Source organism: Cricetulus griseus, chromosome 3 (assembly GCF_003668045.3).
Source record: "Cricetulus griseus strain 17A/GY chromosome 3, alternate assembly CriGri-PICRH-1.0, whole genome shotgun sequence".
Lineage (NCBI taxonomy): Eukaryota > Metazoa > Chordata > Mammalia > Rodentia > Cricetidae > Cricetulus > Cricetulus griseus.
The window spans coordinates 121,050,007-121,065,861 of NC_048596.1; the positions used below are offsets into that span (position 1 = coordinate 121,050,007).

Below are 15,855 nucleotides of genomic sequence, written 5' to 3' on the forward strand. Positions count from 1 at the left end.
AACAACACTAGGAAGGGAACAAATTCCATCCATCCGCTGTTCTAACCCCAGGCTTCACTCGCTGGGCCTCCTCCCACATCCCTTAAATAATGGCTGTGCAAATGCCTCAGAGACCATCTTCAGCTAATTTCCTTCAAGACATGCAAGCTGCTAACGCTGGGAAGCGCAGATAGTGTGCACTAGCAAATATGGCCAAAATTAGATTAAAATAACCTCCCGATAAACAAATTACTCACCGAAAATAAATATTGGACTAGTAATGGTGAAGATAACTAGAAGAACAGCCCCACCACATGGCAGGAAGAGGAACTACAGGAGTCACTATCTGAACCTTAACCCACACAACCGGCAGTGTCAAACTTGGGCTGGGAGGTGGGGCAAAGGGACAACCGAGATAGCTGCAACTTATAACTTGAACTTTTACAAAATACTTTTTGTACTTATGCAAAAATACGTATTTGGCAGAGATGGGTGGACTCTGAGCCAAGAAAATAAAGGGGAATATGCCGAATTGAATGTGGTATGATGTAACAGGAGCCCGCAACCCTCCCAGTTCCTGCTCCCTTGCTCGGGCATCTCATGCCATCATCCATCAGCCTTGCCTGATGGTCACCCTCAAAGCAGCAGCCATGACACACACACACACACACACACACACACACACACACACACACACACACACACACACACACACACGAATGTTATGTGGAATAGACTGTGTAAAGTTTCTGACTTGAGTAACACATGATCTTCCATAATAGCCTCCTGAGACTCAGAAATTGTTTACTTAGCTTCCTTTCCACATCTGGTTGTACCTTCTTGGGTTAAGTGCCTAGCCTCTTGAATCTCTTCCTGGTGCAGCACAGGGCTTAGCTCACCACCAGGTGAACCCTGAAGCCTGCTGGCTGGATACATGTCTTAAGCCTTCCTATTTACCTCACTTGTAAAATGGGAATGGCAAAAACTCCTTTACAGGTTAAACGTATTCACAGTGTCTGGCATAGTAACAACTCAATAAAAGGTGGATATAATGTAATTGTTGTCATTTTAACCCAGAACCATGATGGATGCAGCTTGCTATGCTGCCTGTTGCAGCAGTCCATCCCTGTGTGACAAATACTATTTGAGGGAGATTTTTGGCTCATCAGTGAAGTATATTGCATGCTTCCACAGAAGCCATAACTTGGTTTATGAACATTCCACAATCACTAAGGCACATTGAAAACAAATTCTAGGAAATTGGACTCCTTCCTTATTCAATATTGATGATGAGCATAGCCTCTGCCACGGCCCCATATGAGGTATAAGGATGTGGCAAAAAGCCCAACTTCCATGGGCTTGATCCAAGAAGAAAACAGATATGTTTATCTGCAAAAGCACATGATCGTTGATGTCACCATGGCTAGTTCCAGTCTGTATACAACAGTGGTTCTCAACCTGTGGGTCATGATATCTCCTATCCTGAATACCAGCTATTTACAATATGATTCATAACAGTAGCAAAATTACAGTTATAAAGTAGCAATGGAAATAATTTTATGGTTGGGTGTCACCACAACATAAAGAACTGTGTTAAAGGGTCAAAGCTTTAGGGAGGCTGAGAACCACTTTACACTGTAACAGATTAAGTGGGTAGTATTCAGACATCCCCTGGCAGAGGCACATGAGCAGAGATCTAAGAAGAGCCCTGTGTGCTGGCTGTCGGAGCTCTGTGGGGCTCACCACTTCTGCCTGCTCCTCAGTTTTCCTCTATGGGAATTCGAGGGACAAGTAAAATCAATAGTTTATAGGGTGTCTGGGGCCATATGTTTCTAACAATGTCCCTTAATTACCCTGCAGGGGATTCATGAGAACTAGATTGACATAGATAAGTTCTCTACCCAGCAAATGCACGTTTGGCAAAGCATGATGGGCCATGCTTGTTGTCTCAACACTAAGAAGCAGAAGTCAGAGGATCACGAGTTCAAGTTCAGCCTAGATACACAGTAAGTTCTAGGCCAGCCTACTCCAAAGGAGTGAGACTATGTTTCAAAGAGAAGAAAGAGAGAAGGGGAAAGAAAGGAAAGGAGAGGAAAGAAAAATAAAGGAGAGGAGAGGAAAGGGAAGAAAAGAAAGGAAGAAGCTATTTCACTCTACTTACCCATTCCTCCACGTGTCACGTTTCACATCATACTGTACACAATAAATATAGAGATTACTATGAATTCATCAAAAAATAAATAATGACTGGGTTGGGAAGGTAGATGAGTTGACTGGTAAAGTGCTTATTGTGCAAAAATGAGGACGTAAGTCCAATTCAGTCTCCAGAAGCCACACAAAAACACCAGGTATGGTCATGAACCATGTTCCTAATCCCCATACTGGAGAGGTAAAGAGAAACAGATCCCTGGGGCTCATTGACCAGCTACATTGCCTCCTTGGAAAGCTCCAGGTTGAGTAAGAGACTCTTTCAAAAAAGCAAGATGGAAAGTGACTTAGGAACAACTTTTAAAGTTGTTTTCTAGCCCCCATACAAGTGAACTCACACAAGTGTGCCTGTGTGTACACACACACACACACACACACACACAGAGAGAGAGAGAGAGAGAGAGAGAGAGAGAGAATAAAAGACAAATGCTTGAAGAACTGCAAGGAAAACTCAAGGTTTTACAGCTGTGACAGTCTGGCCATCTTTAGTGTCATAGGAAACTGACATCAGAGGAAGCATGGTGTCTGGGCAATCTGGAGTAGCAGGCTTGTCAAGGCAGGGCAGTGCTCCTGTAGGGAAAGTCACAGACAATGTGGAAGCATGGGATAAGCACATCAGTGCAGTGAAGGCTGCACTAATCTGCTAGTATTTGTATATGGCCACCAGACCAACAGGGGCACAAAGACAACCATCTTCAAACACACATCCATTCTGAAGAGATGCCAGCATGCCTAGCATCTTTGGCAAATCTTGGGAATTTTACAGTAGCACAATCATCTGGCCACTGTGTCCTACAGCACCTGCACTGCTGACCACCAGCCTACACCAAAGTGTTCATTCTGGGCATGAGGCTGTCTGGCCATGTTAGGTCTCCCGGTGTTTACAAGGTTTGCCCTTCCTTCCTATTCTGCTGAAGGCTGTCCCCTGAGAACCAGACAGACAGAACATTAACTAGGAAGGGCTGTGAGAAATCTCATCTTCCTGCCAAACTTTCCATTTGCTCTCTTGTATATTCCCCTCCCTCCTTTTTTTCCTCTGTGTTTCTTCCTCTGCTAACTTCTCTCAGCCTCCTCCTACTCCCTAACTTCTGCAAACTTCCAGAGTCTTCTAAATGTTAATTCCTAAGTAGGAGAGCAGTATGAAGGAGACTCCTCATTCCCTTAGTAAGATTTAGGGCCTGAACCAGACAGAAGGTGTTTCCTTGTTGCAAGATTATGACCTTTAAATCTGGGCAGCAAGGTTAATGCCAAGACATCATTGGAAGATTCATCCCTGGGGCCAGCACAAATCAACTCTAATCCCATCGCTGCCCCTCATTCAAGGGCTGCTTCCAGGGTCACAATTTTTCATAAATACATTCATGGTTAATGCATGCAGAAAGGAGGTTAAGAAACAAAAAGGAAGAGGGAGGGGCTGTGGGGACAATGATATCAAGAGAGGGCTAGGAAAGTGAGGGAGAAGGGCAGAGAGAAAAGTGAGAGAAACAGAAGCATGGTGGAGGGAGGGAGAAAAGAAGCAGGAGAGAGAGAGAGAGCACACACAAGATGTTGTTTTGGCTTGTTAGAGAAAACCAACACAAGCAATTGAAGCAGTGCGATTTCTTAATCAAGGCTTTATTAAATTTTGATAATAAAAAGCTAAGTGCTTTTGGATAGAATAAAACACAAGAAGGCAAGTTCTTGGTACAGGAACATACGGTGGAGAATTTGTGTATGTGTGAGCACAGAAAAGAACTGATTTGAGGAACAACATGGAATTTAGATCAGGCCATTCTAATCTAAAAGACAGAAATAAATGGACTCTTGACTACACAATGACTTTTTTTTTCATTTATAGTGTCAAATGGCTGAAACAATTGGGCAAGTGGCCTGATTTCTGAACAAAATTTGCCTGCTCAGGAATTGAAAGAAATGTGAAATACCTTTTGCTTCATTTCTCTGCCATGTAGCCTATGCCAGTTTTCCCTGAAGCCTCTGGTCAATAAGGGAAAGAGAGCCAAAGAAAAATAGTGAAGTCTCCCCAATGTGATTCAAGGTTCTTTACTTTCCCTGTGTCACTGCTATGGGAAAGCCCCACATCTCCTCCTGAAACTGTAAGTCCTGTTTTTTCTGCCACTAGTGGGGATCAACTCTAGACATCCACAAATAAATAGGGTCCTTAGTGACCTCAGATTCCTAAGCCTGTCCTAGTATTTGACTGTTGTAGGAATACTGACTACACTGAAACAGTGAATATTTTGATCTAGTTTTATTTAGACAGGGCAATGTCCTCTGTTTGTAATGCCGTTACTGAGATCTACTACAACTGCCAACTTTTATACTCACAGACAAGTAAACATCAATGCCAGAAGAACTGCCACCTAAAAGAAGTATGTCTTTTATAGTTTAAAGTTTGACTATCATTCCAGGAATGCTGTGCCACATGCAGCTTAAATTTTAGACAAAATCTAACTTCCTACATTTAAGTTCAACAAATAGGAACTCACTCTGCAATTCAAGTTAAAAGGAAATCCATGATGACGTTTAGCTACACATGACATGTAGACACCATAAAGTGACTAGAAACTTCCAAGACACTCAAAATACTGCAGGAACTCCACTCTACCTGGATTGGTATTTTCTACATCCAGATACGTGATGCCATGTATAAGCATTGGTTAGGCTAGTAGTCAATGATGGCACCTGTTTGGAAGGTTGTGATTGCTCCTCAAGCCCAGGGTCCAACTTTTCCATCTAAGTGCAGCCCTCTTTAGTGCTGAGCTCATATATAATCTCAGAATCTTTCTACCTATACATTAGAGTTGCCACTTGTGATAAAAACCTACCTGCCCTCTTTATCCCAAGACTTTCCAGATCTTCCCCAGCAGGTTTCTCTCCAAGCAATTTGTGAATGTTCATAACAATGGTCTCCTTTCTGAGTTCTTACTGCTTATGAATGCATATGAATGATGCTTGATGGCTGGGGAATCTTAAATCAATTATGAAAGATGAAAATGTTTATGAAATGCCAAAAAAGGTGTATAGCAAAGGACCCTTTGAAAGTCTGGGTAGATTTCAGCTAATGGGTGTACCCAAATAGGTATTGGTGGTTCTGAGAAGCAGGGTCAGGTGGGTTGCTATATCTAAACACAATGCTAGGTGCCATTACACAGAGATCAGGGGAGTCACTAAATAGCCCACAAGGCATAGAACAGATCCTGACAAGAAAGAAACATTGAATCCAAAATGCCAATGGTGTCCAGGTTGAGAGACTGATATAGATGAAGTCTTTGTATTTAGTGTGAGAAAGAATATTAGAGAGCCTCTGATGCAACTGTCTCATGGTATAAATAACCATAGTCCCAGGCAGGCAAAGACTCATGTGGACAGCTCAGCAGAATTAGCAGATAACCCTGTGTATCTTCATAATGGGACAGGAAACCCTGCTTTATATGTGGAAGACAGCAGGCTTTCAGTTCTCTAACAGTCTATTAGTAAAATAAATAGAGATTAGAACTACAAATGTTAAGTCCATTGGTTCTAAGCATAGATTGTTAGATTTAGGCTGTAAAGAACAATCTCACTATTTTGTGTGGGTAAATATCACAAATCATTCAATTAATTGTAATCAACAAATATGTACTTTCAGCTTTGTTGTGCTGCTACAAGAAACACATGGATCAATATAAATAACCCCTGTCCCTTAAAAGCTTCTACTGAGAGACAAGGACAAAAACAACTTCAGGACAGTGAAGTCAGCGCTTACGCAGAAGAGCCTAGGTGAACAGAGAGCAGCAAAGCCTAACCAGGTTATGGAAGGAAGATTCTTCAGAGAATGTAAGTTAGAGACAACCTCTTAAACAGTGATTCTCAGCCTGTGGATTGTGACCCTTTTGGAGATCAAATGATCTTTTCACAGGGTTGCCTAAGAGCATCATAAAACACAGATATTTACATTACAATTCATAGCAGTAGCAAAAATTTCAGTTATGAAGTAACAACAAAATAATTTATTGGGGTTCACCACAACTGGGGAATTGTATTAAAAGGTCACAATATTAAGAAGGTTGAGAACCACTGCTCTAAAAGAAGAATGTAAGTTAGAAGGTCCTGTACCACTGCGGGCTCCATTAAACACAGCCAGTGTGTGGAAACCTAGGCACAGTGTATAACTGAGTCCATTCATATTTATACATACTATGGTCTTTTCCAAGTCCAAGAGACCATGATCCTTATCTCTAAAGTTGAGGAACGTGGGCCTAATTTCAGATTTTTCACATGATAGGTACACATTATGAAAGGGTACCTAACTTCAAGCTTAAGGGCTAAATGTGTGTGTATGTTAGAGGTAAGACGGCTAAATGGGTATTATGTTAGAGATAAGTGTAGCTCTCAGGGCTCCCTTCCCAGAGCACATCAAGTTTTCCACTGCCAAAGCTGGGCTGGGAAGACCCGGGAGAAAGATACTGGCCAAAAGCATGGTACTCAATGATTAGCCCAATGGGCAATGCTCATTGTCTTCACGTCTCTCACCCTGATGCATCAAACACCAAGCATTAGAGTGGAGAATGATACCATGTGCCATAACAAGAACCAAGATGTTAAACCTGTAATAATGCCACTCTGAAGAACCAGTGCTCCTCCCCAGAACCCACAAGTAATATCTTTCCATCTCCTTCTCCCCCTTTCCCATCCTGCTGTCACTGCCTTCAGTCTACCCCATGCTTTAAAGCTGTGTTTGTGGGTAGACTTGGACACAGTATGAAGCTCCAATCAACCAAATGAATTCAAGATTCATTTTTCTCTTCAGTCTATAAAAAGAAACATCATATGTTTGGCTTTTTCTCCATGCTTCTGGTTGACAGAGATGTATGGTTGGTGGAGAAATAGTGGTTTTTATTTTTATTTATTTATTTATAAGTTTTATTAAAGTTCACCTATTACCCACAGGCCTCAGGCTCCCTATAGAGAAACAAATACCACCATTGAAGAAGTTGGTTTCTAAGGTGCCAAATTAAAACAGATGAAGCGGTAAGGAGGGGAGGAATAAAAACATTAAGCCAAGATTTCACTCCCAAGTGCATCATACCGTCTATTATATTGCACATGTGAAACTGACTCCCAATGTAATTAGGCTAAGGCTATGAGGCAAAAAAAAAAAAGATCTTCACAATAATTCAGACCCTTCAAGCTATTCTTTTGCAATCACTCATATAGCTGAGGAAAGAAATAACTTTTTAATAAAAAAGAAAGAAACTTAGCAATATCTACATTGTCCAAGTAATTCCCAACACCCTACCTGCCCAAGCACATAGAGTCATGAGCTAAGTTAAAAACCAAATGCAAGAATCTGCTACCTACCCAGTCGTAGCCTTTCTTCCACTGGACAGTCCCACAGACTGGGATTTATTCTAGTAATGCTGAAGGGCTGCTTCCTGTGTCAGAAGGAATTGAAGAGTCCCCAGGGCTGCAACAGACAACTTACTTCCCTTGTAGGGAAGGCTGTCTTTCTCTTAGCTATTTTTCTTGTTGCTGTGATAAAATACTCTGACAAACAGCAACTCAAGGGAGAAAAGGTTTATCTTGGCCCAGAGTTCAAGGTACAGTTCATTATGGCAGAGAAATCAAGGCGCCAGGAGCTTGAAGCAGCTGGCCATTTGCACCCACAGCCAAAAAGCAGAGAGCAATAAATGATCTCTACCAGTAAATGGTGGCACCCATATTGACCAGCTTTCCCTACTTCAATTAATTCAACCGTGATAATCCCTCAGAAGCAAGCCAAGAGATACTTCTCTCAGGTGATTCTAGAATCAGTCAAGTTGACCATCAACATTAATGGTCATGTATTATAAGTGGACATGTCCATGTGGAGATATAGTCACTATCTTTTTTATAGCCATCAGATTCTCTTCTTTCTCCACTAGACTCAGGACACAGCCCTCTATTTCTTCATAGGTCAGAACGGAGCCATGGAACAAATGGAAAGAGATAACCCCCCTTTTAAAGGGATGCTTACTGGATTTCAGCAATGCTGCCAGAACTTCAGTGGCTACCCTGGGGAGAAAGAAAGAAAAGTGAAAAGTCAATGTTCAGTGGTCTTTTTTGTTAGCCCATGGACCCCATTGGTAGTGTGTTCATGGCTGCCACCTATTAGACTCATTATTAACCACATATAAGGTATTCTATTGATCTCTGCTGACCATTAAAGAGGCATAAACATAGAAATCACATTAAGTGAGGTGTCTATCTTCCAAATGGGTCTCCCTGCTGCTGAAAATATCCTTCCCCCCCTATTGCTTCCCACCTCCCACCAACTTCATTGTACAGCATTCTTCTTTTTTAAACTGCCGCTGATACCAGCCAGTGTGCTTGTCAGTTTCTTGATTTGTACCAGAAAACATGTGGAGACTCTGGAGGGTGATTGGGAAGGAGAGGGTGAGGAGGCACACTGAACACAGCAGTTCAGTACAAACTTCCTGAGCCACTGGTGCCTCTGGGGATGCACTGGCAAACGTGCACCTATCGGGAGGAGAGGAAGACCATTGGTGGAGATTTTCCTCTAACTACATTGCTTGTGCCCACAGAAGAATCAACAACCTTTCCAGCAAAAAGCAGAGGAGAATAAAAACATCTCTTCTTCCAAGTCTTAGTGACCCTTCAATTGGTTTCCCAAATCTATGAATACACAAAGCTAACCCACTGCTATCCTTTGAATGCATCCTCTAAAATTTATTTACTGGGGGCTTAGTTCATGTATTCATGGTATTTTGATGTGAGTTTACCGAGGACTGATTGAAATCACATGAGATGATGAGAGTAGGGTCCAAGGATGGCATTTGTGGTTTGATTAGCATTGCTACTCGGTGTGTGGGTCTCTTACAACTTCATGTTTGCTGAGACCCAAAGAGAAATGTAGAATCTCCAGCCAACTCCTGATCTCTTGAATTAGAATCTCATTCTAACAAAGCCTCATGTGCACCTTGAGGTACTAGTACTAATAATGGATTTAGAGGGTGCATCAATGTGATCCCTATCCACCCGGCTGGTGATTCAGTAAGGTAGGTGCCTTGCTGGAACATTCTCAAACTTTTCCTGCCTTCAGATTCACATACTTCCCTTCTCTCTTAATCTATTTTGAAGAGATTAATTTGGCTGCTCTACTCTTTCCTCTAAATACTGAGTTACTTCCCTGACTTCCAATTCCCTTCTTGTTCTATCCCACATAGTTCCTATGTTCTGTAGCACTTGGATTCTGCTAATCTCCATGAAGTTATGAGTGGGGTTGCAGAAGCCAAAATTCAAATAGAAAAAAAGAGACAACTATGATGGGGAAAGTCTCTCAGCAGTATGTGACCCCACTGTCTTGTGACCTTCCTGGGCTGGTTTCACTGAGCTGAGTGATTGTCTCTGCTGCAAGTCTGCACTGGGTGCTGTGAGTTACACACAGCCTTTCACTGTTGTAAAGTTAGGAGATGCAACTGTATCTCAAGTGCTTTGTTTCTATTTTAGTCTCCCATTCATTTGTCTTCTTAATGCTGCTGACTCTGTTTACAATGTTAGACACACTACAAAGAGCATTGTGAGGTAAGGAATTAGCCAATGAGAGATTCTGTAGGGGAGTAGGAAGAATGGAGTCCTGGTTTGGGGCACAGGTCTATCCACTTGTGTGTGTAACATAGAAAGGACAATCCAATCCCTCTGGCCTATTTCCCCAATCTTCCGAGGTGATTATATGACTACTTCATAGGCCTTAGCATAGGTTATTAGGATCATATGTACTAATTCTATTCTTAAAAAGAACAAACAATGTTCCTCCAAGATTCATGTTGTGGTGTTCTCCAAGCCAATGTTTTCCTCTGTAGGTATCACAGTCTATTTTCTGTTATGATAACAAAATACATGAGATTTCATTGTTTAGAAAGAACAAAAGTTTATTTATCTCATTGTGTTAGAGTCTGGTAAATCTAAGAGTATGAACCCAACAGGTTCCTGATATTAGATTATGCCTTCTTGAGGAATATATACAGCAAAGAACAATACATAGTGAGGCAGAAAAGACAAAACAGATTAGAAGGAAAGAATAAAAGTGTGAAATCAGGAAAATATGAGGAATATTAAAGCAAGGCATCTAACCTAGTCTTAGACCACCAGCCAGGTCTATAGGGACAAACTACCTGTTATGACTGATTTGCAGAACACTTTCACTATGGTAAAAGACACAAGACAATAGATTCAGGGGGCAGAGTAGAGGTGAGAAGACGGGGGGGGGGGGTAAGGAAAATTGGAGTCTTGCTGATCAGAATGTGAGTCTTCACCAGCAGCCTCACATTTGTTAAGAGTCCAACAGAAATGCAGAATCTCAAGCCTGTTCCCTGACCTGATGAATCAGAATCCCATGTTAACAAATCATCACGTGCACATGAAAGCATGTCAACAAGTCGTTTGCCCATGAATTGATGGGCTTGGTCCTTCTTTGCTTGTTGTCAGGACCATTAAAGATGACTCCAGATCTTAATTCTCTAGATAGTATCAAATAGCAGGATGATATAACAAATAAATATGATGCCAATGGTGACATTCTATGATTGGTCAATGTGGCAGTCAAATTGAAGCTGGTTCCTGATGCACGAGGGATGATTTATTGCTTTGGAGGTCATGATTTGGGACTAGTCATTTAGTTAGTGTCACAAAGAACACTTAGGGAAAAATAATGGAGGTCATACTTAAGGCCAAAATCCAACAGTATAAAGAATTCAAATCTAGTACTTTAGATGATATATTATTTGTTTGCTTTTAATTAAAAGGTTTGATGTCAGTGATGGAAAAGTGAGATGAACATTATATTCACAAAACATAGTCACAGAATACAAAAGAGAAGACAGACCTGAGTGACTCCCTGAAATATTTGCCTAGGTAAATCTAAGCATAAGAAAGTCACTGGGTGACTAAGAAGGGAAGTCATATTAGAGAAATCAATGGCTTTCATTTAAGACATGCTAAGTTCAAGGTAATCTATGCTAAAACTACCTGAAACTAGTCAGAATGCTGCTGAAAGCATCCTTCTATAATTCTGGAGGGCACTTAGACATGGGACTATTTATTTACTGATTTCTACAATAGCTACAGTAGTTTGTAGCCTTGGAAATGGCTATCTTCAAGAAAATTCAACCAAAAGCAGAGCAAAGGGTTAGCCCATAAAAAAAATCATCCACATGGAAGGAAGGAGACCCTTAGGGGGTGAAAAAATGTGCAGCCAGGGAAGATAGTGGAGCAGAAACTGGGCAGGAGATGGAGGTGGGGGATATTTAGCTTAGAAAATAAAAGTTACTAGATGGCCTAGGTCCAACACTTTTTCAAACTTCAATCTGTGGCTATGTGGTAGGTTTCAAAAATCAGTTTTATTGGTTTTTAATTTTATTAGAATTGCAATAAAATATATTGGAGCAAAATGTAATATATTAATGTCCTGAAAAACTTTTATTCTTTTATTTCAGTGTGTGCCTATAGGCACATATGTGTGTGTGTGTGTGTGTGTGTGTGTGTGTGTGTGTGTGTGTGTGTACACGTGCACACATGCGTGCACACGCATGTGCTTTGCTTTAAAGAAAGAAGTAGTAAAGATGTTGTTTGTGGTGTAATACTTGTGTAAGATTTAAAGAAGAACAAATATCTAGAATAAACTAATGAGTAACTGAGAATATTCAATATTCCAGTGGTTCCTGGCATATGGAACCCTGGTCACTGCATGAACACTACCAAGAGGCTATTTGGTTTTGATCTAGTCACTGGACAAGTATGTAGCCATGATGTACTGTCTGAGCAAGGCTCCCCTGATCTGTTTCACTGCAACATGAAAAACAGTAACACTCAGCAGAACTGATGCCTATACCAACAAAAGGAACATCTAGTTGGGTATGGTAATATAGCCTTGTAATAGCAGCATTTGAGAGGCTGAAATAGGAAGACCATGTGTTCTAGGACAGACTAAACCTTATAGTGGGACCCCCGCCTCAAACAAAAGTCAAAATTAGGCAATTGAGCTTAAACAAATAAGAAAAGTCAGCTACTTCCACTTAAAGAAACCAAGCCCATTGCATTAGGCAGTGAACTGGAACCCTACTTTGTGCCTTTGGGGTCCCATAAAACCTCCTTCTGGATGTGAGTATCTAGCAGCCATCATTCTGGTAGACCCACCGATTCTATGAAAGGACAGGGAAGGCATTTTTCCTTAAGTTCATCTCATTCTTAAGTTCATCATTCCTTACTACCACCTCATGCTGTTTGAGTACTGACTGGGCTGTCTTATGGAATGGAAAGTAAAATCTTCCAGCTTTTTCTGTGTTCCTATTAATGAATAGGTCATTTGGGAGGACATTTTCAAAGAATGTTTTGATCCAAAGAACTACAACAACAACCAAAGACAGTGGAACAGCTTTTGTTCCACCCATTCTTCAAAGCAGGATACTCCAGGTCAAGACTTAAGACACCACAGATATTCCCATTTTCATAGCAAAGGCTAAGGCTAAGTCTAAACTGTTGGCATATTTATAAATATTCTCCTGCCAAGCATTTACAAAAGAGCCACAGAGTTGTAACAATGCAATTTACTTCTTGAAATAAATTTTAAGAGCCATTTACTAGAGAGTCTTTAATAATCGTCACCACTACTTAGGGAGCCTCTATAAGTGTCAAATGCTACATGTCCTGTATTCATCAGCATACATCACTTTTGAACTTCACAGGAATGACAGATGATGTCATTACTCAGTACAGGATAAATAAACCACCTAAGGCCCTGCAGCTAGCTAGCAAGCTGCACACTCAGGCATGAGTCTCCTGCTGCCTCACTGTAAACCTGATCCTCAACTTTCTTCCACTTTCAACATAATTCTACAAGAGGTCCAAAATAACTCTCTGTAACTTCTTTATCTTGCAGATATTGGCAAGTTTATGGTCAGATGACAGAAGCAAGATCCTAAGGTCAATGCACAACAATGAAGTAAACTTGCCCAACTGAGTCAACTGCTTGACCCAGTTTTATTTAGAACAATCATACTACATTTGAGACTTCAGTGGTGGTCATGGAGACAAGGACAGAGAATTTCATTGGAGGTGGGTCTTGAATATGTCATTTGTTCTAATAATAGTTGTTTACTGAACATCAACTACATACCAGAACTAATTGAAAGAACAGATATTGTATTCAAAGAGTTTATTATTTTGGGGGCTACAGCTAAATAAATAGTAAATAGCAGTGTTTTATACAGTCCACAAAATTTAGATTCTCAAATAATAAATGGTATTTTAAAAGTAAGACAAGGGCTGGGGAGATAGCAGTTGAGAACAGATGGCTCAGATTTGCCTCCCAGAACCCACATGGTGGCACACAACCATCCATAACTCCAGTTCCAAGGGATCTGACACCCTCTCTGACCTCTGAATGCATCAGGCACACACATGGTATGCATGCATACATGCAAGCAAAACACTCATGCATATAAAATAAATAAATCTAAAAAAGAAAACATAAAGGTAAGAATGGGGTAAAAGGATTGCAAGGTAAAAGGGGATGCAAGGATTGACTGCAAGTTCGGAGAGCATAGCAAAGTAGTTGCATGAGAAGGTAACATGAACAGAATGAGAAGAAGAAGAAGAAGAAGAAGAAGAAGAAGAAGAAGAAGAAGAAGAAGAAGAAGAAGAAGAAGAAGAAGAAGAAGAAGAAGAATCACATAAACACCAGGAAGAAGGCTGTGTCAACATGAAGGGATAGCCTGGGCAGACATAGAGCCATGCTAAACCAGCAGACGGAGGCAGGAGTATTATAATTATGGATAAAATATAAATAGGAGTAAGTTAAGTAACAGTTGGATAAAACAGGAGGTCCTTTACAGGAATTGAACACATTGCCATGAGAACAGACACCCAGAATACCATCTGGTACATTACAGCCCCCTGACTAGCTTAAGAGGAAATAGAATGGCAAAAAACACTCAACACACACACACACACACACACACACACACACACACACACACACACACACAGGAGCCAGGTGACCAAGAAAAGTGGACAACATATGGCTTCAACTGATCACTTCCAGGAATGAGTAGAACCCAGAGGTGAAGACTGAGATGGATCCTGCATGGTAGAAGAAAACAAAAATTATGAGCATATGGTATCAAGGCTGAATCAGATCCTGTGCCCAGCATGGAGCTTTTCCATTTCTCTCTGGAATGGAAAAGAGAAAGAAACACACTCACACACCCAGCTCTATCCAGATGCTGTCAAAGGCAGCTTGTGGGAATCATCATCGATCATTATAAATTGTAACAGAAACTGAAACCCAAAACCCATTCTGATTTGGTACAAAACACACACCAGGGAGAGGGACATAGGATAGCTGCTGTCTGAGCCAGAGTCCTGGAGCCCAGCTCTGCAGTGAACAAACCTAACCTTACCAGAGTTGTCACATGCAGAGGATCTGCAAAGGAGGGATGGCTTAGAACTTCTTCCAAGTTTTCAGGCATCAGCCGCAGGACAGAGGCAGCCAAATGTTTGTGAGAATTCCTAGCACCAGAAGTAAAAAGCTAATATCTGGGAAGAAAAGAGCAGGCTGAAATTGCCATGGGCTCCGCCACACAGGAGAGTCTCTTTCTACTTGGGAATGTGACTCTCAAATTAGCACTTAAGGTAAACAGCCTCAACTTCTCTAAATTATTCATAAAGTAAGATATACATTAATGTGCAACTATAATCCCATGTATAATGTATATATATAAATGTATAATGTGCAAAGTCTATAATTAAGCATATATATGCAAAATAAACTTTTACAGAGTGCGTGCTAAATGACTCTGGTAGAAGCAGTGTTGTACCAATCCCAGTTGAATAAAAAGCTCAGACGCAGTTCCACAGGAGCTACACTTTGACTTTTAATGTCTATTAAACTTAGACAAAAGAACTCTCTTTTGTTACTGGACTGCTCTTCCCTTGTAGGTGGAAATCAAGGTCTTCATAAACCAGATGATAGTGGAGACTTTAGGAAAGAAGTGTCAATCTTACTTCTTTAAACAATGGGATTATTACCAAGAAAGTCCAACTGTGGCCATAGTCTCTCAGAGAACTGTAAGCTCAGTGTACTGCCTGAAATCCCTCTGCATGTACTATGGTCTTGGCACTGCTCCACAAGTTTAAACAAGAGGTCCTGTGGTGCTCTAGGAAGTTGTCCTTGTTTTCATCTTGTTTTCTGTCCACCAAAATCCTATTCCCTCATATACCCATCTTACAACATCCAGGTCAATTTCCAGTCTCTAAACTCCTGCATTCCAAGCTTTGTTACATTCTATTAAGTTCTCATCCACCTTCTAGTTTCCTTTACTACCGTAGGTTTTATTTGTTGTAACATGGGAATTGTGTATTTGTGCATCAGTACCCGTGTGTGTGTGTGTGTGTGTGTGTGTGTGTGTGTGTGTGTGTGTGTGTGTGTGTGTATTTGTGAGGACATCAACTGCACTACAATCTTTAACATTTAAGTAGTTCTCATAAAACATGCTACATGGAAAATACCTCAATAAAATGCTTTGGTTAGGTAATAAGTAGCTGAACAGCATACAATAGTCTTCTACTAACTAAAATGAACAGCCAGCCATATGGAGCCCCACATTACCTCATGTGGTGGTTTGAATGAAA

General features: G+C 40.9%; 1 protein-coding gene across 1 annotated transcript in view; it reads right to left on the reverse strand.

The window, feature by feature from the left end:
- Agbl1 (ATP/GTP binding protein like 1) overlaps positions 1 to 15,855 on the reverse strand; it is a 744,973-nt gene that overhangs the window by 671,272 nt on the left and 57,846 nt on the right. Inside the window, exon 6 of the mRNA XM_035441643.1 lies at positions 8,183 to 8,220. Coding sequence (XP_035297534.1) covers positions 8,183 to 8,220 — 38 coding nt within the window. The remainder of the gene's footprint in view (positions 1 to 8,182; positions 8,221 to 15,855) is intronic.